Source organism: Eupeodes corollae, chromosome 1 (genome assembly GCF_945859685.1).
Source record: "Eupeodes corollae chromosome 1, idEupCoro1.1, whole genome shotgun sequence".
Lineage (NCBI taxonomy): Eukaryota > Metazoa > Arthropoda > Insecta > Diptera > Syrphidae > Eupeodes > Eupeodes corollae.
In genome coordinates, this window is record NC_079147.1 from 110,472,945 (window position 1) to 110,498,528 (window position 25,584).

Genomic DNA, 25,584 nt, shown 5'->3' on the forward strand with positions numbered 1-25,584 from the left:
GATGACAGCATAATTATACTTGATTTTTCCCTCATTAACCACTAAACTCTTCTTTTTCTCCGTTTCCGTGGCAATGCTTAAAAGCCATACACTGACATACGCTTTTAACTTCGAACTATGTTATATCATCGGCGTATCTGAGTAATTGGATGTAATTTTAGAAGATTGTGCCTCAAGTGTTGACATCAAATGTATAGAGGGAGATCTTTCCAGACCTTCATAAGGCAGCGTGCATTCTGTAGAAACGGGTAAGTTTGACCGTAATGACAAAACTAGACATTTATCGGTAACGCTCTTCCCTATAGATTCTGTCATACGAGGCTTTAAAATCGATAAAGACATGGTGGGTATTGATTTGAAGTTCCTGGGTTTTTTCCAGGATATGCCATAACGTGAATATTTGGCCGATAGTGTACTTCCCTGGTCCAAAACCACACTGATTTGAACCTATACTTATTACTCCAGAAAGGATCTTCTAAGCGATGTTCAGGATACTGATGTGCCTGTAGTTGGCGCAATTCAGAGGGTCTCAATTCTAGTGTGTGGAAATTCCACTCATCGGGTATGCTTTGTTCTGACAAAACTTTGCAGATGAGTTGGCTCATACTCCCTAACAAGTCATCGCTGGCTGCTTTGAATATTTCGTCAGCGATGCCGTCAGCTCCAGCAGCTTTATTGGACTTTAGTTTCATATAACTATCTAGACTTTGTTTGCTTCATTTAGGTTGAGTGGTTTTATCACCCTTACAGCTGAATTTGATTCGTCATTTCAGTTAAATAATTTAAGAAATGGGTTTTTCCATATTCTCGACAAAGACGGTCCTACTACGTTGTTCCCCTAACCATCCTTACAGGTTTTTGCAGCGCCGCCCTTTTGTATGCCTGTTGCTTAGCTGCTTTCGCTTGCCGACACTCTTCGTCAAACCAGGGGTTTTGCTGTGGTGGCCGTGTGAAACCAAAAACTTCAAGCAAGATAACATTGCTACTGGTTTCCAAAGTGCTGGCAGCATATTACTTCTTAAGAGGTTGTTAGAGACTCGATTGGAAAAGAAAATAACAGTCTCTTGCTGTTGAAGCTATCTGAGGTCGAATCTTCTCACAGTACATCCTTGTGTTGGCTTAGATCGGGGTATCCGTAGGTTACAACGAAGAAGTGGCCTAATCAATGTTGGCCCTTTAGAAGTGTCGTACGCCGATCGCCATGTGGTCAGTCTTATTAACAGGCGATCTCCATGTCCCCTTGTGGATATCAAGATGTGTGAACTGTGTAGGTACTAGAAGGTCTGGCCGCGCCGGTTGGGACATGCACGCATATGAAGCTTATGTTTGCATTGGCTTTGATGTGGATGGTTGATATTCACCGTGGGGCACTAGTCTGCCATTTGAACATCGTACATATACACATAATTTTATATTCATTATTGAGCGGTGCGCAAAACCCGTCCTTATGTTAAGTGTCTCAACACACCACCCCCCCTAATTAAAAGTCTGGTGCCTATTTGCTACTCTTACCAAAGACACACAAAGTTTGGACTAATTTCCTTCCTCTTAATACGACGAATATTGCATTCATTGAAAAAAGCAAGTATCTAAACTCGTAAGCTTACTCTATTTATTTATTTAGCTTAATACAAGCTATCATAACTTAACTTAACTTAACACTAGCTTAACATTTTTTTTTTTTTTTTCTAATTCAGCGGTCGACTTTAAGCAACTTGGAATTCTATAAGTAGATATGATGATAACTTTTTCTGCTTTATATACTTTCCAACATTTCTTAATTAAATAGTTCTATTTAATTAAATTTTCAAATTAAGTTTAATAAAGAATATTCTTGAAAATATTTGGTAAATCTATAGAAATGTTGGTTTCAGTTATTCTCAGTGACCTAGAGAAACAAAATTAAATATTAAGAATTCAATGAATGCAATTGTTCCTTCCTAAAATAGTATATTACCATGCATATGCAAGTATATATAAGCAATTGATTAATATTATTTGAGTGTAAATAAATGAAACACATCTAACTTATATAGGACCACAACATTAATAAGTATTCGTATTATGATGAGTTGATAGTGTTACTAAAATATGGTATGGTTCTTTGGAATAAACTCAATTGTATGTCTCTTTGAGCTCTATTTGAGCCTTTAACTATTACCTTATATTTCGAAAAAAAAGTCCCATATACCTGTTATATCTGATAACCCAATTTCTGGGAACTGCACAACATGTTAGTTTTTTCTTTTTACACTAACATATATTTGCTATATCATAATATATGTACGAGTATATACATATATCATCAGGTATCTTAATCGCAATATTGGTTGTTACTTTTGCTTCTGAAGATGGCCATGATTGATTTTCAGATATCCTGTTTGCGTTCCTACAGAAAATATGTAGAACGGAAAATGCAGGGTGTATCTGTGTTTGCGTATGAGGAAAACTCTATTTCAATCTTTATCTTAAACTATTATTATTATCCATAAATAAGTGCCATAAGTGCCATAAGTATAGTGCAGAACTTTAAAGGTGTAATGTTTGCTCTATAAGAAAAAGGATACGGTAGAGTCGTTATTTCAATGATTGCTTCATCCGTGAGTTTAACTTTGCTGGCAGGAATATAGTCTGAGATATGGAGTTGCATCTTTTAACTTGATTTTAATATGAAAACATTTTAGTTCTTTACTGTTTAACTACAATAAAACAATGGTATAATTATACAAGAGATATTTTAGTTTCATTAACTTGGTTTGAATTAAATAACCGAATAAAACATCAACGTTCATTTCCTTTTTATTCAAAGTATATGGATACAATTTTCTCGGACTAATAATTAACGGGAGTGTAACGTTCGGCTTAACCCTTATGATTCGTTACACCAAGCTAAAAAAAGGAATTAGAGGTCTTAAACTTTTCAACAAGGAACCACCTACAGAGGATGAATCAATTAATAGAAAAGTGCAATGAATTTCGACAACCATTTGAAAAACCAAAATCCAAACGATATTAGTACTTTTAAAAACTTATACAAAAATAGTGTAGCACCAATAATAATAGAACGTTAATTTATAATTATATAATAATATAAAAGGAATAAGGAAAAAACATATGGTATAAGGACATTTGAACGATTTCTAAACAACCTTATTTCTACAAGAGCTGTACACGTGGAGAAGATGACAACATATATCACTAGCTTTTGCAAAATTAACAAAACAAAACCACATTAGAGCATATTATAACTCTGGGCGATGACAAAATTAAATACGTTGAAGACTATATAATATACTTATGAAAAATCAAATCTTTTAAGAACCAAGAAAAGCAAGAAATTAACAGACGAATCACAAACAGCTAGAAACAATTCTGTAGTCTCATACAGATTTTAGAACTTATTCTATAGGTGCTCACATAAGGATTACAAATCACGAAGAAATCAAACAAACAATACCCGCATTATTGACAAAATAGCTATTAGTAAAAAAACTTGAATTGAGTTAAGCAGGACATATTTTTGGACTTCAGGATAAAGTATGAACTAGTGGCGGTGCTTCGAACGTTAGTTTTCTTGGCGAAGTAATTATTTACTCCAATGTGGCTTTCCTTAACTCGACTTTAAATACACCAACCAGAACCAGAAGCAATATTGAAAAACTCTCTAACTGACATGATAACCTCAGCAAAAAGTCTGAAGATATAGACACATCATGGGTTTTCACTGTGGGATAGTAAGTTTACCCCGTGTAGTCTCAATGTAGCCAGTATTAGGTGTTATCGAAAAGGGTTGAGAAAAGACGGCCTCTAGAAAATGCTTCAAAAATAAACAGAAGAACATCTTTCTCTATGATACAGTATAGAAGAAAGTCGAAAACCAAAACGAAAAAATCCTGCTAACAACTCATAAACTTCACCTCTTGATTGATAAGCTTTTTCCTTCCTCTTATAGTTTAACTAAGCTCTAAACAAACATCTAGTACGAACTATAGACAATTGAATTTAAGAGTTACTCCTTTTGGATATGCAATCTTTTGTTTAGTATACTTGCGCACAATTGTTGCATACTTCTCATAAGTAGGAACAAAAATAGTTAACTTAACTAACTTACTGTCGATAACAAGTAAATTAATGTTACATGAACAAGTTGTTTGAAACTTAAAATATGAATACATTATTTTTCAGTTGATTTAATAAAGGGTTTTCAATTGGAGTGGGTAAATTTGGGTGTGGTGGCCACACCCAGATTGGTGGGTGGCCAAATTGAAGGATTCCAATTTTGGCCAAAAAATCGAGGGGTATTTTTGGAGGAATGGCTGTGTTAACAAGCAAAAACATCAACCCACGCGAGGTTCACCAAGTGATAATGCATCCTTAAAAGGTTGACGTTTGATGTGGCTGGGTGGTGTTATTGGTCCGCACTTTTTTCAAAACGACGTTAGTTGAGGTCACTGTCAACAGTGACCGCTAAATAACGATGATAACTAATTTCTTGTGGTCCAAATTGAACCATATGGACTTGGACGACATGTGGTTCCAACAGGAAGGCGTAATGTTATCTATCTCAGTGGTGATGGGAATTGGCCATCAAGGTCATGCGGTTTGACCCCGCTAGACTTTTTCCTGTGGGGTTCCTTGTAGCCGCAGGTCTATGCAGGTAAACCACAATGGACCCATGCCCTAAAGGTAAACATAACAAAGGTCATCGCTCAAATTCAGCCGGATCTATGCTAAACAGTCATTGAAAATTGGACCACTCGAATCCGTTCCACAGTAAGAAGTCGAGGCGGGCATTTGAATGATGTCATATTCCACACTTAATGTATATACGACTTTTAAATGAAAAAATAATGTTGTTAACACACAGCTATATTTTATTTTAATTTATTTATTGAATTCGTTAAACAAACTTACGTTAAAACTTAAGACTAATATTACATTTATTCCCAGATCAATACTTTTACAATGGTTTAAGCAATTTGCAAAAAAAAGGTAAACTGAAGTGTTGAAAAAATTTAATATAAATGTTTTACTTTTAAAATTATCGCTTACGGAATATTCCAAAAAGTAATACTTGTTGTAAACTGAAATCAATTGGTTGAGGGGACTGTTTTTACCATAGTTTGATCTTTTTGATGTAGGACGTAAAGGATCTTATCTTCAAATACTTGAACGTCTATAAATAAGGTTTAATTGTTCCAAAATTGATGGAGATATGACTGATCCATTGATTAATTTTGTAATAAAGCATAGCTGAATGTAGTCTCTGTGTTTAGAAAGCGATGGAAGATTTATGATCGTAAGCTTAGGATTTAGGGTGATGGAAGTTCGAGCCTATTGGAACATGGGAAGAAACGGAGGCAGAAGCGCATGAATCTTCTTTGTACTCCTTCTATTCTGTTTATATGGACTGAATAAAAGGGAGCCCATATTATGCAGCCATATTCCAATAATGGTCTAACAAATGTTATATAAAACAGTTTAAGAATATAAGGGTCACGAAAATCATGTGAAAATCGTTTTAAAAATCCGAGTGCCTTATTTGCTTTTTTAATTATATGTATAGTCATTATGATTTCAAAAAGTAAATTTTGAGTCAAGAATAATACCTAGGTCGGTGAAAAAAGAGAGTTTAATCAAATAAGAAGAGTCAAGAGTGAAAGTCAAAACATTTTGTTTGCGTAAAAGCTTATTTATTTAGTAAAAGCTTATTTATAAAACACCATTCGCGAAAACTATTAAGATCATCTTGTAGGAGTAAACAGTCGTCAAGTGAGTCGATACGTTTGAAAATTTGAATGTCATCAGCGTAAATTAAAACAGATGAGTGTTTTATAATAGAAGCTAAGTCGTTAACGTACAAAATAAACAGTAAAGTTACTAAGTGGCTACCTTGTGGTACGCCAGAGTTGGTATTAAAAAATATGATGACTGCTCATTCCTAAAAACTACGCTGTATGATCTATTATATACGTACGACGAAACCAAACTAACAAATTTATCGTAAGAACCTTGGGATTTAAGTTTGGAAGTTACAGTTTTATGGCACAATTTATCAAAGGCCTTACTGAAATCTATGAAGACACCGTCAACTTGTGTCCGTTTTTTAAACCAATCTGTAACTGTAGACTTATTTTGAACAAAACCATGTTGACTGTCACAAATTATAGACTTAAAATTAAACAATAAGACCTTACAAATAATGGACTCAAATAACTTAGGGATGACGAACAGTTTTGCAACGGGACGAAAATTTTGTATTGTTTTCATTTCAACATCTACCCAAACCTATTGAAAAACCCTTTATTTTCACAATTCTTTTTAACTGAGAAAATTTCAAAAACTTTTAATTTACCTATTTCCTAATATTTTCTTTAAAATGGTATAAAAATCGTTCATCTGGTAGTTGTCTATTCCTATTTCCAAAATTGTTTTATTAGTGTATAGACTTATAAAACTATTAATTTAATTAATTTACATTAGACTATTTTTAACAAAAAAAATAAACATTTCTAAATGTCTACAATTTAAAAACATTTTAACACTTAAAACTTTCTGTCGTTGACTATGGTTTCAGAATTATATTGCCATTACCTAGCGTATTAAAGTTGGTATTGTAATAAAATGAAAAAGAAAAATATGATTTGCTATGATAAAGAGCTATAAATACTCTTCAGTGCGGCTGAGACACATCCCTTATGGTTGTTTGCTTTTTGCAATTTTCCTAAACTACTGTTCATGGGTCGTTAAATTTCAACTTGAGTTTTCATGGCTGATGGTGGGCGGATCTGAACGAAGGTATTATATGTTCGTATAATTAAAACACCTCTGCATTGAGAGAAGAAGACGTCAAAGGAAGTGATTTTAACTTCTTTTTAATGTACGCATATCCATATGCGGGCTAAAATACAAGTAGACATACATAGATACGAGTTTGTATAGGTTTAATATATTATTAAGCATATACAGTAATAGGCTGGTATAAACATTTTAAGAGTGGGAGTCTATATCGAAGAAGAACTAAGTAATGCTGTATGAGAGATGAGGAGGATGTTCTTGATGCTCTAAAGGAAAAAAAGGTTTGTTTTAATCTGAAGATTGACTTTTATTTACGACGATTCCCATGAGATAGGCGTAGATTGATGTAAATTGAAACAGTTTTAGTAGAAAAAGTTTTTAAAGGTAATTTTAGCTTGAGAGCAAGTTGAGTCTGTATTTAACTTTCACTTTCGTAAGTGGAGAGTGAAATAATAAAAATGTTAGAAAATATTAGCTTAAACAATTGTTGAAACTAGCATCTTAAAATATTTCAATTTGACTTTCATTTCGTTGAACAATGCACTCAATCATTCTATAAACGAAGCAGTCTAAAATGTCAAGAAATGACGACTCGACGAAGAAGAAATGCTTTGTCGGTATGCATGCTTGTAGCTATTAGGTTAGTGATAAGTATACTTAGATTTTAACGAGACTCAACTATACAACAATTTCCTTTTAAAAATGAAAAAAAATAACGCTGAAATTTGTAACCAAAAAACACCAAATCCAGGGTTGGATAACCGCAGAAAAAAGCTGATCTTTGTATAAGTAGAGATGCAATTTATAAAGGATGGAAGAATAATCTACGAAATGAAAGTTTCAAATCAAAATACAAAAAATTAGAAACTATGCTAACAAACAAAATCCATATAAAAAAATCGAACTTTAACAAAAATGAAATATTGAACTCAAAACATGATTCGAAAAAAACCTGGAGTATAACAAACAAAATATTGGGTACAAATAAAGCGTCTGTGGATGAAGTATTACAACACAATCTTAAACGTCTAACGTTGCTGACATCACTCAAGAACTTGCTGAAGTTTTCGCAACACAAACAAAAGTCATCAAAAATATGCAAGTAAAAAACATCAAGACAGCGTTGTTAACAACATTCTCAATGAATAGATGTAGGAGAGGCTGATTAAATCAAAATAATAATATACTTCAAAGTTTGAATCCTAATAAAAGCCCAGGTGCTGACAGATTATAGGGATGTGACAATAAATCAATGCAAACCTATTAGCACCATTGTTTCAACGAACTGTGAACAGAAGTTTGAAGTTTGAGTGTGTTCCGAAATTTTTTGAAGACTTCAGTCATTCGTCCCATCTTTAATGGAGGAAACAAAAGTGAAAGTCACAATCAAAGGCCAATGTTGAATAATGTCTAAGAAGTTGTTGTAAGACGACTAAACACGCTTATTGAAAAAGACTGCCTGCTGCAATCCAATCAATATGGATTTCAAAAAGGTAAAAGTACGGGAAGACTTCTTGGCGAATTCTGTAATACTGTTAACATGTGTCTTAATAAAAACCATCACGTATTGGTTATGTTCGTGGACTTCAGAAAGGCATTTGATACGTTGAATCACGATAAACTTTTTGGTGTCCTTAACAGAATTAGAATTAGGAGAACTCTATGGAAATGGATGGAGACCTATCTCATAGGAAGAACATTTAGAATTAAGGGAAGAAGCAGCACACATGGAGTACCACAAGCGTCAAAACTGGGTCCGGTCCATTTTATACTTTTAACAAATGCAGTTCTACGGATTTTTAAGGAAGGCACAGCTTTTGAATATGCAGACGATATAGCTATTGTTGTCAGGCACATGTGTTTTGAAACCGCGATGGTGAAACGATTTTTGATTAGTCATGAACGCAACCCAAACGAAAATTATGCACATTCGTGCACCAAACAAACAGTAAGAGACTGTCAACATTTTCTCTAAGATATGGAGTATTTGCTTGGGGAAATGCCTCAAAGACGCATGCAGATAAACTTGTTAACCTACAGAGGAGAATTGCAAACTATTTTACAAATCTTAAAAAAATTCGTGATTTTAAAAAACGTAAAAAATGTTTTTCTTAAATTAGCATTATGTATTTATGTATTTTTTTTAATTAATATAAAACTGTTTAGTATTAAAATTCAATCGATTCATATTCTTTGTAACTTCAACCACCTACAGATAAGCAAAGGCTTTCTGGCTAGCATAACTATTATTGTTTAACTTTTGAATTATGATCAAATAAAAATCTTTAAAAAATCAATCTATCTATATATCCTTCTATCTATATATCTATCTCTCAATCTCTCAATTTTTGGATCTATCTAAAAGCTTTAAATCGATACAGCTTACAGCATACGTAATATGTATATTCTATTATATTGACACATAACCTTCATTTATGAGAAAATCGATATTACTGGTAAGAACTAACTTCAAATGCACATTTAACAGAAAAACGATTTCCCTTTTTAATCTAATATTTTTCGCAACCAGAAGTCATTCCACGAATTTGAACACACAAAAAAAACCTAAAATATTTTATGTAGGTAATTATATTTAGTGTTAACGCTATGCCCACATAAGAAAGTACTAAGTATATTTTCATCGCACTTTTTAAAGCTATTCAATTCGTAAACCTATATATGAACTAAAAAGCCCTTAAAATCCATTAAAGCAGCCCCATTCACTCTCAGTTTCTAATTAGAACTATAGCATCGCGTCCTCCGTTGACATTGGTTCTATGCTTAGTCTTTGAGATATCCTATTTAAATCCCTTAAATAATTCAAGTATTTATAATTGCTATGAAATTTCCTCCACACACACTAAACACACACAATCGGATAGATAATAGAAGGCACATTACATGCAATCTTAAGTATATTAACGTACATTCACAACTACTTACACATAAATTCCCACATATAAATACCACTCTCCGATACCCCCAAACGCTACATCTACCGCCCCCGTCATTGCTCGTGGTACCCACCAGTCTTCGAAATAACTTTAATCCCTTGTTAAAACCATTAAAACTGGCTTTAAACTTTAATTAACTTGAGTACATATACCTACCTATCTATGTATATATAAGTAGTGTATGTATGTAATTTTGTATTTTTCCCTTTCTAAATACTTAAACGCTTATAGCAGAGCTGGAACAGAACTTTTATACCAGGAGCATGGAGCATGGAGCACCAACACCCGAAGTAACCAGCATATCGATTTCTTTGCTCAAACGAAAGAAGTAGGTTTGTGTTAGATGAGGCAGCCAGAGCGGTAGTGTGCCGAAGAACTATTAACAAGGACGAAAGATCCTTCCATTCGAAAAAGAAGAAGCTTCTCAGAAATAATTTTCGTTTTCTTATTTCCCTCACTAAGGATATCTTTTGCTTCTTTTTTGTTCACCCTTGAAGAAAAGTTTATGGGGCACATGAAAAAGAATATTGCAGGAAGCTTCTTCATCCTCCTTCAAAGGACAAAACGATGATGATTTTTCTCGATTTGCTGCTCTCTATGTAATGAAGTAAACTTTTAAATCAAAAGAATATGGGCAAGGGTATTCTTAGGAAAGTTTTGTACTTTGACAATTGAAAGCAACAAAAAAGAATTAAATAAAAATAAAATGTTCTATACCCAAACTTTTAGAAGATTTTCGTTTATATTTTTCTTTGTCCTCGTCCTTTATGGAGTTGTCAATATGACATGGACTTTATGTTGTAATTGAAAAACAATCCAGACTTAAAAACACTCTGTTAAAAAAAATAATATCTCATGTGACAATCTTTCAGATACAACTTTAAGCCTCTTTTTGCGTTCCACTCTCTCTCTCTCTATATAACAACCAACTTTGTCAGGCCAGAATTTAAAAAAATAAACTTCTTCCAGTTCGATTACTTTTGTTTTGCTAATTGCATCTGTATTACTTATTGTTATGTATTTACACTTCATTTCTTAATTCTGAGAACTTAGCAGATGTGTATCATTTCAAAATAACCACCACTCGTTATGGGTTCATAAACTTTTCGAAATACCAACATCGACAGGTTTTAGATGATTCTATGTAGATTCAGATAATGTAAAATTGGCCAGGAAAATCGATCTTTAAATCAATTTACGTTCTTGCTAAGCTATCATGAAAGTCTGCATCAATGGGCTGAAAAGCTTAGAGTGTTGATTTTATTTCGTTAGTGTCACGTTTTTAAACGGAAATATGAAGGTAAGGTATATTATATTTTATCTTTCGATGTATTGTTTTTTTGTTTTCAGTTTTTTGCTTGACAGAAGTTTGAGAATTATAAGCAAAGTTATCTTAAGTACAATACAAGGATATCAACATTTTTATACCCGCTCTTAAATCCATGTATACGCATTGTATAGACCCAGGGAAGAGCTCTACAAAGCAATGCCTAGTTTTGTCATCCCTGTCAAACTTATCCGTTTATGCAGAATGACGATGAAGAATGCACGATGCTCTATCAGGGTAGGAAGGGATCTCACCGATGCATTTGATGTCAAAAAACGTTTTAGATGAGGCGATGCACTTTCATGCGATTTCTTCAATATCGTTCTGGAAAGAATTGTGCAAAACTCAACCGTCAACACTAAAGGCACAATCTTCCAAAGGTCCATCCAATTACTCGGATACGCAGATAATATTGACATAATTGGAAGGTCAAAGCTTGATATCAGTGGAGTGTTTTTGAGCATTGCGACGGAAGCGAAGAAGATGAGTTTAGTGGTCAATAAGACCAAGTTTATGCTGTTATCAAAAAAGGGCATTGAATAACGACGTCTTGGACAAAACGTCACCATGGACAGCTATATCTTTGAGGTGGTTAGGGACTTTGCCTTCCTAGGCATCGCTTTAAATATAGACAACGACACAAGCACTGAAATCAGACGAAGAATAAGTAATGCAAATCGCTATTTCTTTGGACTTAGAAGGCAATTGAGTAGTAAAGTCCTCTCTCGAGCATCTAAAATCACGATCTATAAGACACTCATTATCCCGGTTCTTATTTATGGCGCTGAGGCCTGGATTCTGTCAAAGAAAGATGAGACCGTCTCAGGATGCTTCGAGAAAAAAATTCTTCGGATGATTAACGACGAACTATACGGGCTGTAGAGCGACACTGACTAATAGTTAACAGAATTTAAGTCCAACGGTTTAAAAAGGTAGGTCATGTCCAGCGGAAGGACATCAACGCTCCAGCCCGAAAGGTCTTCGAATCCAATGAATAGGGGCGGCGCAGTAGAGGAAGACCGCTACACAGACAGAGACAACTAGCTAGTGATTCACCTGGCTGGAAAAACTGGAGACCAAACTGGCTAGAGACGCATGTTAATTGAGGCCCAGGTCCACCCGGACTGTAGCACCACCTTAAGTAAGTAAGTTACAGACCCATAAGAAAGGAAGATGGTGGGAGAAAATACAACGTCGAACGGCTTCAATCGCAAAAGATTGCTAAATCATTCTACGACCTAGTCACAAGTAACCTCTCTCTAAGTTCTCTGCCGCCAAGACAATGTATCGAGAACTAGTGGCAACATTGCCAAGATGCAATTAAAGAATCTGCGTCTGACTTGCTGGGTTTTAAGCAGTCATCAACAAGAAAACAATGGTTTGATGAGAAATGTCGGCAGGCAAATGCAGCCAAAAATGAAGCACGCAAAGCGTCGCTGCATAGAATGGCGAGACCTGCTTATGACCTCTATCACGAGCAGAAGAAGAGAAAGGAACGGCGACTTTTTTGAAGGAAAAAATTTAAAAGCGTGCGGTCCAAAATGTTGAGAGGTTTAAAAGTAGATATGAAGTCCAAAAGGTTTATGAGCAGATGAAACGGAATTTACAAGTACATAAACCTCGAGCCGAAGGCTGCAAGGACGAAAGTGGAAACATCATAGTGGAACCACAGTCAATGCTAAGGATATGGAAGGACCACTTCTGCAGACTGTATAACGGCGACGACGACGAAATGAATTCAATTCCGCTGTCAGGCGGATGACAAAACATTCCCATCTCCCCGACTTAGACGAAGTAAAGATTGCCATATCTGATCGGAAGTCTAACAAAGCCACATTATCAACTGGCTTGAAAGCCAAGCTCTTCAAAGCATCTGGAGATAATTATAACCCATGAACATCAAATCGACACTAACCATCTCTTCATCAAATTCAAGACAACATATGACTGCACGTACAGGGATTCGAAAGTTCGTGCTTGGAAACAACTTAACTGAAACTTTCGATGTAAAAAGAGTCCTTTGACAAGACGATGCACTGATATGCTGTTTTTTTAACGTCGAACTTGAAAGAATTGTGCTAAGCTCATGCTCACATGTCACCACTAAGAGTACTGAGAGTGTGATTTCAATGGGGCTTTTGCGAGGCAGAGGCGGCAAAATTTAAAGGTTTATGATTGTAAAACAAAGTAACATCTCGGTCTAGGACTTTGTCCACCTAGGCTCCACCATGAACACAGAAACCAACACCAGCGCTAAAATCAAAGATAAAATTACTCTTGCTAACCGTTGTTTCTTGAGATTAAGAAAGCAATTTAGTAGTAAAGACTCTCATTATCTCCGACCTGATATAGCGGTGCAAAAGCATGCACTATGACCAAAGCCGATGCAAGCTACTTGGGTCATTTCGAGAGTAACTTTCTTATCGTGATCTAAAATCCTATGGAAGTTGAGTGGACGAGAAGATGGAACGATGAGTTGTACAGTGACGTAGACTAGGCCAAACGGATACAAATCCAACGACTGAGATGGCTGGGTCACGTAGAGCACATGGAAACCAATGCTCCAGCCCGGAAGGTTCTTCGAATCCAATCCTGAGGAACGGCGCAGTAGAGCAAAACCGCAACTCAGGTGGTGCACGCAGGTGGATGAAGACTACAACCAACTGAGCTGGCTGGAGACGTACGTTGGTTGAGGCCCAGGTCTGCCTTGGACTGTAGCGCCACTGAAAGTTAGTAAGTTAGTAACATGCAACCAATTTTGCAAAATTAACTGTTTTGAATACGTCTTTTAAATACAAACTAGGCCCCTCGTAGTAACCGTTCCACCTTAATTTAAAAAAAAGTTTTCACGGGTGCTGCATCTTGCAAGGAATTGCAAATCCTTCAAGAGTAAGTCTTGTCATGAAAAAGTGCTTTCTCAAATTAGGCGTTCGGATTCAGCATATAAACTGTAGGTCCCTTCCATCTTTGACAACATTACTCGTACACAGGAATGGATAGAGTTGTAAGTCAGATATAAATAAAATGCACGACTGGGTCGCACGAACTTGCTCCTGTATGTTAAGAGTCTGTTTAAAAAAGTACTTTTATAAATTTGAAAATATACCTGTAAAATAAGTTTGTCTTCAAAGATATAAATGCCATTTGATTTGTCAAAAAAACCGTGCGATCTTTGTATATGACAACCATAGTACTCTCATGAGCATAAACTTTTAGGGCGACCAGATGCCGAGTCGTTGGCGTGGCGTTAGTATCGAAAGTGGAGAAATTCAGAGGGAGCGAGAAGACAATATTATTTTCATTCCCTTAAGCAGCCAGCAGAATAAGGGAGATAAGATAATCCACCCAAAAAGTCAACACAATTTCCTTCATTTTATTTGAGTCTATCCTTGTATATGTTTTCACATAAAGAGCTTCCATATGATGGTTGATGAATTTGTTGTTGTTTTTTTATATCAATGCACTTTATATACCTAAAAAAAGGAAAAGTAAAACAAAATGGCTTAATATTGTATCTAATAAGGGGATGAAAGACACTTTTGCATGCTTACGACAGCTGTTTAGGATCTTTTACCGATATTTATTTATATTTACATTCATAAGTCTGCTTTTACTTGAGTACGATCTTTGTATATGAAAAATGGTTTCTTTTATGTATAAAGCTACGATGGGATTCATATAGATTCAACTAGTTCCTTAAAAGCTTTTTTCCTTTTGATAGCTTTATTGTAATTTCATATTAGAAGAACCAGGATGGAAAATAATAAGATAAGAAAGAGGCATGAATGTTTAAATTGTAAAGCGATCGCCTATTGGTTGTGTAGTTAGGTAGCAGGCATATAGTTCATTATGCAGATAGATAGATAAGGACATGTTTATGATGATAATGAAGGAATGTTATTGGTAGCTAAAAGGTATATACTAAATTCCTTACTTACTACAAGTTTTCAGCGCTAACATGGAGTTTTTACGTTCAGTTTATTTATTTTGTTAAACTTTAAAAAAAACAACAAGCATACGAACAGGTACAAGAAATTGCTATTCATGTGTTGTTTACAGTCAGGATTTTGTGCGTTTTGGATTTTAGTTATGAAGTGACACGTAAGCAGTAGTTGTAGAAGTTGTACGTAATACCTTTATAAATGGGTATAATGTGTATACGTTGAAAAAGTGATTCTAAGAGAAAATACATATATACTCTCTCTCTGGCCCGTTTCTTTAACTTGTAATTACTAAGTATTTATTCTTTTATATAGTCGAAGGCAAGTAAATCATGTGTGAAACAACGTTATTCGTAAAGAATAATATTTAAAAATCACATATACAAAGTTACCATGATAATACTTCTTGATAGACACTTTAAAATAGATTGTTGATTAAATATATCATATAAATGTGTACCAAATGCATTAATTTGGATTAAAGATATGAATGCAATTACAACTTCGTCAAAATAATGCGCTCTTTCGGGCTCATGCATAGTGAAAATATTAAAAAAAAAATATTTTAATATTCAAAATTTCACCCGAAAAAAAAGTTTGTCTTCAAAAATTTAAATGCCATTTTATAAATAAAAAAACCTTTGATTTTTCAAATTTTTTTTTTGAAAATCGTTAGAGCGGTTTTTTTTTAAATTAATTTTTTATATATAAAATTTTTAAATTTTGTTCTAAAAATATTTTTGGTATGCAGTTGTTTAGTGATTGTAAATGCACGCTATTCATTTGAGTTTCGTTAAAAAATGTTAAACCGTTTTTGAGATATAGAATTTTGAAAAAAAAAATTCAATATTTTCTTAAAAATCCAAACAATACAAAATTGCACTTTTGTAAATCAGATATTGTTAAGGCAGTATAAGAGCTTATTCAGAAAAAAAATTATTAAAATCGGTCTATAAGTTGCTGAGAAAATTAAAAAACAAAATAACGGTTCTATGAGCGGTACCTTTTCTGAGCAATACAAAAATATGTTTTTATTTTTAAAAGAATCCAAATAAAAAAATAAAATTTTAGAGGAAATTTAAAAAAAATCTATCGGTTTGTTTTTGAGAAAATTCGAATTTTCGTTTTTCGACCAAAAAAATTGTATGGGGGCCACTGTTAATTTTGATCTTAAAAAAAAAATGAAAAAAACGCCTAACGCGAATCTGCTCAAAACCTTAACTTCCAAGTTTGAACTCAATCGACCCAATGGTTTAGGCTGTAGGAGCGTGGACAGACAGACAAAACTGACCGGACGGAATCGCGGGACCCACTTTTTTCGACTTCTCTACCATCGTAATATCATGTTTGATTAAAATCTCGAGTTCGAAATTTTGCACGAATGCAAAACTTGCCATATAGTTCCTATATGTCGCAAGTAAAAATATTAAAAAGGCCTGTTCTCTTCTCATCCGCTTTTCCGATTTTATGAACAGAAAGCTTTTTAAAACTATAACAAATCCTAGATTTTCGGAAGTTAACAATGAAAGGCATTGAAGTTTATGAACCCGATTTTCAACACATAGTTCAAGTTACTGTGGGAGTTAACGGCAAACGCCCACTAACAGGTGTCAATTGCACCTTTGATGTATTTAACAATTATATTATTGTATTGAAATTTTGCATCTGTTTCATTAACATTTTTAATCGATTCCCCGTGGATACAACAATTCAAAATATAATAATTGTACGTTTATATTATAATTACAGTGGTTTTATTCAACATTAAACAAAAAAAATACAGTTACACAGTTCAAAAATTCATGACGTATTTAGCATAAATTACTAACTTCTTAAAAGTATAATAACCATAAAATACATTAAACATAGAAATGGTACATAAATCCATTTGTGGTAATCATATGGCACATTCCAATTCTGGGTTCAATGGTCTTATAAAACAGGGCACCAGTTAAGAACTGCTTTAGTTTTCTTCTATTTATTATAGTTCTACAAGAATAAATTAGATATTACGCCTGATATCTGACAAGTATAAAAATTCACAGTTTATCTAAACATCTAGTTCAGTTTTCGCAAGACATCGAGGTAGCAAGACGCACAAACATGAGATCATTCTTTGTAAGTTAGAACAATAAATTTACCTAAGCCTATACATTTTTGACTGTGAACTTATGTTTTTTGTTTTAGATTCTTGGATTATTAGCTGCATCAGCTAGTGCTGGTGTGTTGTCTGGTTACAACTATGGTCCAGGAGTATCAGGTATCCGTGAGGAGATTTTGCCTGCAGCAGCAAGTTCTTCTGGACACAAATCAGGACATTACAACAGCGGCAGCTACAGCAATGGTGGAATCATAAGCTCAGGAAGCAGCAACTTCAACAACGGTCACTACCAACAATACTCCATTGGTATTGATGATCTTGACTACGTTCCTCAGACCGTTCAATACAGCAAACAATTCTACCATTTCGACGCCCCAGCTGAAGCTCAATTAGAAGGAAGAATCACCAAGCAGTTGAGTAACTCTTTGAAGAAGAACCTCCAAGTTGTATTCATTAAGGCCCCAGAAAATAACGTTGCCACCAATGCCGCACTTCAGTTGGCCAAGCAAGCTATCGAACAAAAGACTGCTATCTATGTTCTCTCTAAGCAACACGATGAAGCACAATTGGTGGGACAACTCCAACAAATCCAAGAGAATGTACAGACCGCTCCTGAAGTTCGTTTTGTAAAGTACAGGACCCCCGAAGATGTTCAACGCGCCAAGCAATCCATCCAAGCTCAATACGACAACGTTGGAGGAGTTTCTGAAATCTACAACGGTGGATACGCCCCAGTTTTGAACTACGCTAGCGCCGGCAAGCCATTCCAATTCGTTTTCGGAGAACCAAACAACAAGGCATCTGGCAAATACTACAAGACAGTTTACAACAAATCAGGACCCTTAAACCTTAGCTCAGCTCAATCTAGCGGAACCGAAAGCTTGGCTTCAGGATCAGGAATTTCCACTTCAGGATCTGGATCAGCTAACTTCGCCCTTGGCGCAAGTGGATCAGGAAGCTTCACTTCAGGATCAAAATCAACAAAACTCGCCTCAGGCTCAAGCTTCAGCTCCCCTCAATCAATTGGAACATCAAGCATCATTTCCGAATCTGCACCAACCAACATCAAATCCGAATCAAGCTTTAGCTCCCTATCTTTCGGATCATCAAGCAACTTGGGTTCTGCATCTGGAGCAGCACAATTGAATGAAGCCGCTAGTTCTGCTGGTTCTTCAAACATTTCCGGAACCGGATCTTTCATCTCTAGTGAGTCGTACTTGCCTCCTCTCAAAAAATGAACGCGAAATCTAATAACACAGTATTTTCAATCAAAGTTTAATAAATAAATCAGCATTAAAAACTAAAATAGTCTTAATAGTTTCTCTCATCGCACATGTTAACAATATTAGTTTATTGTTTTTTTTTTTTTGTTCGTTTCAGAGTACAATGAACCAGCGTTTTTAGTTGGCTTCTAATTTGAATAGGAATTGCTATTAATTTACATAGTGGAGAATCTCAAGGGATTTAAAACAATAATGAATAGGCGATGATTCTGCGTGATGTATATTACGATTTAATTAATTCAATTTAATTAAATTGACGTTATTTGTTTAATTTTTGCATCAATTCTCGATAAATTGGTCGTTTTAAAATAGAACGAAATGCGTCAGAAAAAATAGGGTGTGGACAGGTAGACACGTTTTACATAATTAAGGCATCATTTTATTTAAAACTATTCAGAGTGAAGAAATTATCCTTAACAACAAATTTTAACATACACTGGAAACGACTGATGTGTCTATTAAACAATTTAATTAAATAAATAAGAAATTTATTCCAAAAATTAAAAAAAAAATTCTCTAACAAAATATTGTCGACAAAATCGTAAATGATTTTTACTTTTATCACACTTCTGAAAATATGCAATTGTGTTTCTAATAATTTTATAAAATTATTGAGAAAAAATTAAATTATAGTTTATATATCATTGTTATGCCATTTTCTGAAAGAATTTCTTAAGGCTCCTAAGACTTTGCAGGGTCAGAAGTTCATTTGGGTGGGTTAAAAGTATAATTAAATTGATTAGATGGCGCAACAGTTCGTTGAGAACAAGGGCCTACAGACTTACAACTGTTAACCATTCCTGTGTGAATAATGTTGTTATGGATGGAGTCGAACTACAGTTTTCAAGCCGAATCCGAACGGCTAATTTGAGAAAGCACTTTTCCATGACAATAATTACTCTTGAAGGATTTGCAGTTCCTCGCAACAGCCATGGTTAGGTTATGTTAAAGTTTCTGAAGGTAATAGGCTAGTTTAATTGTGATACCACATGAATCTTGAGGTTTTCTAATAAGCTTAATGAAACCAGTTTGAGTCCCTTGCGAAACATTAGAGACTGATCATTTTAATATGATTGAGATCGGTTAGATCAGTTTCTGAATTTCTTTTGAGAACACGCCTAGTTGCTTGGCGTGCTTAGACAATGCCCATGATCGTTTTAAATCTAGAATAGGCCACATGTTTCTTGCAACCTTACACGTGGTGTTGTTATTTCACCTCGTGTTTGGCTTCTTCATAGCATCTGGCACTAGCAATAGTTAACATATAGCGATTGGTAAGCCAGTATTAGCCAACCGTGGTATAATGGTTTGTACTGTACCATTTCTGATGGCGAGTTCATCTGCCTTTCAAATTTCTGGAATGTCTCTATGACCCGGCAGGTAGCAAAGGTGAATATTAAACTTTTGTGCCATCTCCATTAGAGATGATCGACAGATTTGACCCGTTATATAGTTTGGACAGACAGATTCTAATTATTTTACTACGTGAGAAAACACGAATATCAGTTGTTGATATCACATTTTCTTTAGGCCAGGACAAGACTTCTTTTATCGCCAAAAGTTCATGCTATACAATGATTCCAGAAAGATCGGGAAGGAATATAGAAATCTGGAAGTTTAAATCGAATTGGAGTTGGGGGATGGTGTAGTCTGTGTGAAGTGGTCCTGGACGCTCTCTTAAAATGTTTAAAAACTCACTTGAGAGATTTACTTTGACCATCTGCTAAAACCTGAATTTTAAGTGGGATTGACGAGAGTGCTAGTGCAGTTCACAAGAGGCGGTTTTGGTGACCTTTAGGCGTGGAGTCATTATTAGTACCAGCGGCAACAAGTACACCTTTTACTTATTCAACTCCAGCAGTTTGCTGCGGTACACCTCCAGCCCCCAATGATACACCAGATGCCTTTAAGATTCTTGCAGCTTGCCGCCTTTGCATTCTTGTAATAGAGGTGTACTTTCAATAGTATTGTTTGGGCCAATGTTTACAACTCTGCCAGTACTAGAATTAGGTATCGCTACCTTCGTACTCTCGTTGCTTCCAGTAACAGAAGAGCGTCCATGGATAGCAGATGCTACCTTATCTGTATTAGCCAAAGGTGAATCGGCAGCAGACTTCAGCGCCAAACTGCCACCCGGTCTAGAAGTAACACCGGTCTTAGCATTATCTTCATTGGAAATTGGTGACATCGGATTGTATACCGTTTTTATGTGAGAGAGGGTAATGATCGTGGAGTGTAATCGATATAAACGTTCTTTGGTTTCAGGATTCATCTGTATAAAGTTCTCGAGAAATAATGACCTTACTCAGTTTCTACAATTCGTTAAGTTAACGCTCAAGTAGAAGCGCCAAAGGCAAACACCCGTGAAAAAACTTTGGATGGCGTAAAATTGAAACTAAAGACATCTGAGAAGACAGTGCAACGCTCTAACCATCACACCAGGGGTGCTACTGCTAAGTTATGAACTTATCACCCATCCAAGTGAGACCAAAGTTCAGATAAAAAGTTTATACACTTTTAGCCCACATAAGTGATCCAATAGTCAGCAGGAGGAATGCAAACATATGTAAGTTTTAACACGTTGTATCGCAAATTATTTGCTTTCTTTCTGACCACTTTCTGGTACAATTTTTATAAGCCATGAGTTCAATATTTTTTTGAAAATGAGTTTAACAATTTAATTATAAGTTCGTAAATATTTTTTTTTGTGTAATACATGTCTCGGTTATGTCTAGTTTTTTAAATATTAAAATAGATTGTTAGTATGACTAAAGTATGGACTTTTGACTCACTTACATACAAACAATATTATAAACTTATGAACGACTGTATCTTGGACTTTTGGCGAGCTCGGGTGGCTTTAAAGACATTATGCACGTAAGGGCTTTAAACTTACCTAAATGATTAAAAAGCCTATTAAGAATGTTGGCCCATGGACTTTTGAACCTTTGTTAATGTGACTAATTATTTTAAAAGCTCTTTTTTGAATACTGTCCAAGAGGCTTAAATAAGTAACTGGAGCACCAACCCAAAGATGAGAGTTATATTCAAGTTTCGGACGTATATAGGTTTTGTAGATTGTAGCCAGATCAGATGGGGAGAAAAATTTCTTGCATCATCTAAGAAAAACCTAGAAATCTTGCCGCATTTTTGCCGCATCACGTATGTATCGCTCCACAAAAGGTGGTTGCTGATGCACGTTCCAATGATGTGGAGATTTGGAATTGCCACTAATGGATAGTTACAAAGAGGGTGTATTTCGCGTTAACTATACAATACAGCATTGGGTATTCAAAGCATTAAATTCCACTCGGTTTTTTATTCCCCATTGTGCAATTATATGTAGGTCGGAATTAAATGAGATAATCATTATTTTGCCGTTGCAGTTCGACATCCAACGAGGAGGGTTGGGAGTCTGTGAACGAATATGAAAAGCTAAGAATGCTATCGTCAGCGAAACAATGTATTGGATTAAAAGTAGCAGACAGGAGATCATTTATAAAAATGAGGAAAAGGGTCGGAGACAAAACGGAGCCCTGGAGCACACCAGCATTTATATTATGGGTTTCAGACTTGAATCCGTCAAAAACAAGTTTGTATTGAACGGTTCAAAAGAAAATTTCAAATCCAACGAAGAAGAGATTCGCCAATACCAAAAGCACGCATTTTTTTCTAAAAAAACAGACTTTATCAAATGCCTTTGAAATATCAAGTGCAATAATCTTACTTTCTTGCATTGATCGGTGAGATGAACCATAAGATCAACAGTGGACCAATTGCTACGAAAACCGTATTGCCGGTCATTAAGAAGCTTGCGTTCCTCAAGATATTTCTTAAGCTAATAATTAATCAGTGTTTCCATGACTTTGGAGAGAAGGGACGTTAGTGCTTTTGGTCGTTAATTTGTGGGAGAAGAAGATTCGCTTTCCAACTACTCGGAACGAGACTCAAAGAATAAGATAGATGGAAAAGCTTACTTGGTTTTGCTAGCGTGGAAGAACATCTCTTCATAATAATAGCGGGGCTACCATCTGGGTCAGTGGATCTTTAAGAACTCCCGGTACAGTTCGAGTACGAAAAAAATTGGTCCCATAGAATCATTATAAAAAAAACACGTCCAAGAACTGGTGGAACCATGACACTATCTGGTAGGGCGGAAATTTCGGCGAACTGTTTTACAAATAAGTTGTCTTTATCAATAGAGCTAACTAAAGAAGTGTCATTGACAACAAGTGTAGGAACAGAGGAAGAATTCCTCAGTTTTTTTACGAATGACCAAAAATTCTTACTGCCTTTGGGACATTGCAGTATTTTTCGCAGTGATTGTTGGTCATGCAAAAATTTGGTTTTTTTGCAACCTTCCTGATGACTTGCTGAAACCTTTTCCGGTTTTCTTCAGTTGGGTTGGCTTTAAAACACCGGAAGCTCACCACTTTCTCCTTAATAAACTCTTTGCAACTCGAATAAAACCTGATCTAACCTAAGGTTAAATACCTTCACCCCTATTCAGGATAAAGGCTTCCTATCTGCACTTTAGTCTACGTCGCTACCAAGGAAGCATAGCGACCAGTTAAAGATCCAGAAGAAATTTTTGAGACCGTCCAAGTTGGCTTTCTCGTACTTCCAAACGGTTCTCTTTATAGCTTTTTTTTTAACTGGATTTGTTTGGCACGAGAAATAAGCAGATATGACACTGTGGTCCGATGTGCCCAGAGGCGTCAATACACTGATTGTGTATTTATCAGGATCAGAAGTGAGAAAGAAGTCAAGTGTATTTACTGCTCGGCCGTTAACGTCTGATATTTGAGTAGGCTCATTGACAAGCTGAGTAAGATGGTTGATCTCAATAAAAATCTTAGCACACACTCCATCAGGTGAACATAGAAATCGCCCGTAATAACGATTTCAGTGTGAAGATAGAGGATAATAATTCTTCGTATAGAGTCAGACAGAGCATCCAATTCCTGAAAAGCCGAAACTCTGTCCAGGTTTGGGCTCAGCAGTATCGGAATCTTCACCTACTTGGGTTTCACTCAATGTCGAAATAGTTGGTCTGTTAAAAATAGTGTGTATGTACACAGACAGAAAATTCGATCTCAGCCTTCTCAGTTTAAACAAGTCTTTTTTTTTTCTTCTACAAAACATTTTCTAATGCTGATTTCCATAGTTGTGACCAATATGCCAAATTCTTCCTATTAAAGATGACTTTCCTGGAATAAAAATTTACTATAATGGTTAGCTCATGTTGAATTTTTTGCATGCCACATTTTCTTGCTAAGTAGGTTACAAAAAATCATCCTGAATTTCTTGCAATAAATTTATATTCACGAGAAAACATATACAATACACATTTTAATTTGCTTTGGCTCGAAGAACGGCCTAGATGGTACAGTACTGTATTGCTTTCAAGATTAGCTACCCACAAACGTATATCCTTGCTGGTTGTAAATGATTTTTTTAACGCCTACTACCTTTTTTATGCCTTATCTTAAAAAGAGATTCGGTATTTAATAATTAATTATAGTGTCAAATTCATTTCTACTATAAATAAACAACGAAATCAACATGTAAATGAAAGAAAAATACATTATACTCGTAAACCTACATATATGTATGTATACTTACGGTAGTATACATGTGTTTATAGATTTACCTATAGATAGGCATGATGTATGTTAATGCTTGTGTAATTGAATGAGATCCAAAATTAGATAAAAAATTTAGGACATGAATATTCGTAGAACTGATGAGGATGACGCAAATTAGTTCAAGAATAAAACAAGAAACAACATCAAAAAAATCCTTATGACGTCATATCACGTTGCCCTAGTCATGCATGATACCAGATAAAATATGTACAAGTACGCGATAGACATCATACAATACGTATTTCAAATAAGTAAATGATATGGAATTGTTTTCCCAATAATCCCGTATTTATTGTCATGGCATATTGATTTAAAACAAATCCAATATAAGAATAGGTTTCCAATAAATTGAAAATTTTATTATTATCTATTCTCAAAGCCAAGGATTTGTTTGTTTTTTTTTTCTTTTATGTTGTCTTACATTATTTAGATCATAAAAGTAGATGTGTATTTGAAATTAGTAATTTTTACGTCGTAAGAATTTATCGTAGATTGAATTTGTCTTGAAATTCATTTGATTAAAATTCATTATATATTTGATTACATAAATTAAGTTGGATTTAATTGAATAAAAGCATTTATAATAATACAAGTTAAAGCTTGGTCTATTTTTAGCTTCAGAATTGTAGTAAAATAAAACGTTTTAACAATAATTTTCATAACGAAAACTAAACCACTTCCCACACTTATAATTATGTACACTCAACCCACCATCACTAAAATCATGTTTCCATTCCTCAAGGTGTAATCTACCCCAAGTTCTTAGAAGTAAGGAGAACTGAACAATTTAATTTTAGAATTTCTTTCATTTCTACAGAATCGAGTACATTTTATGAAAAAATATCGCTGAAAAAAAAAATAATAAACTTCGTTCTCCGTGATTCTCATTAAATGAAGGCACAAGCTTGTAAGAGATTTAAGAAACAGTTTTATTGTGTTGTAAAGAACCGTGTTCGAGATAACATAACACTAGAAATCGTTTTGTTCTAAATTTCATCCTTAATTTGAAAATGTCAATATGATATTGTTTAAGGTATTTTAACACTTTAGTGCACAAATGGTGTCAAGTTCACATTTTGCATTAATTCTTAAACACACTTGATATAGATATTTTAATTATTTATGAACAAAATAACTTCAAAAATGTAAAAATTCGTTTTTAAATATCTGTCTTTCGTAGTCCTTTCAGCTTACATCTCTGCCCCTCAATACATTATCCCCTACATGTGAAGTTTATTTCAATTTAGATTTACGTTTATATCCCAAACGCGATCTGTATTGTTTTATTTAAGTTAACTTGTTTTGATCTTCAGGTTTATTCGCGAACAAATTAAATTTTGCAAAGTAGATAAATTTAATCAAAATATTATTTAGGTTGACTGCTTCGATATATAAATAATTAAAAATGACTTTGATATCCACATCGCGTAGACAAATATTTGTTTTGTTCAATATGCAAGGACTAATTACCATGTCAATTTCAGAAGTTCTCTCATTAATATGTTTAAATTCATTTACGACGAGCAAACCTT

The 25,584-nt window shown here is 34.7% G+C and overlaps 2 protein-coding genes across 3 annotated transcripts in view; one reads left to right on the forward strand and one right to left on the reverse strand.

Moving 5' to 3' along the window:
- The window catches only part of LOC129938618 (uncharacterized), a 215,707-nt gene that overhangs the window by 15,719 nt on the left and 174,404 nt on the right, over positions 1–25,584 (reverse strand). The window lies entirely within an intron of this gene.
- Positions 17,003–18,427, forward strand: LOC129938620 (uncharacterized). Its single transcript, XM_056046286.1, has 2 exons — positions 17,003–17,138; positions 17,208–18,427. The coding sequence occupies exons 1-2, from the start codon at positions 17,124–17,126 to the stop codon at positions 18,357–18,359; spliced, it is 1,167 nt and encodes a 388-aa protein (XP_055902261.1). The 5' UTR covers positions 17,003–17,123; the 3' UTR covers positions 18,360–18,427.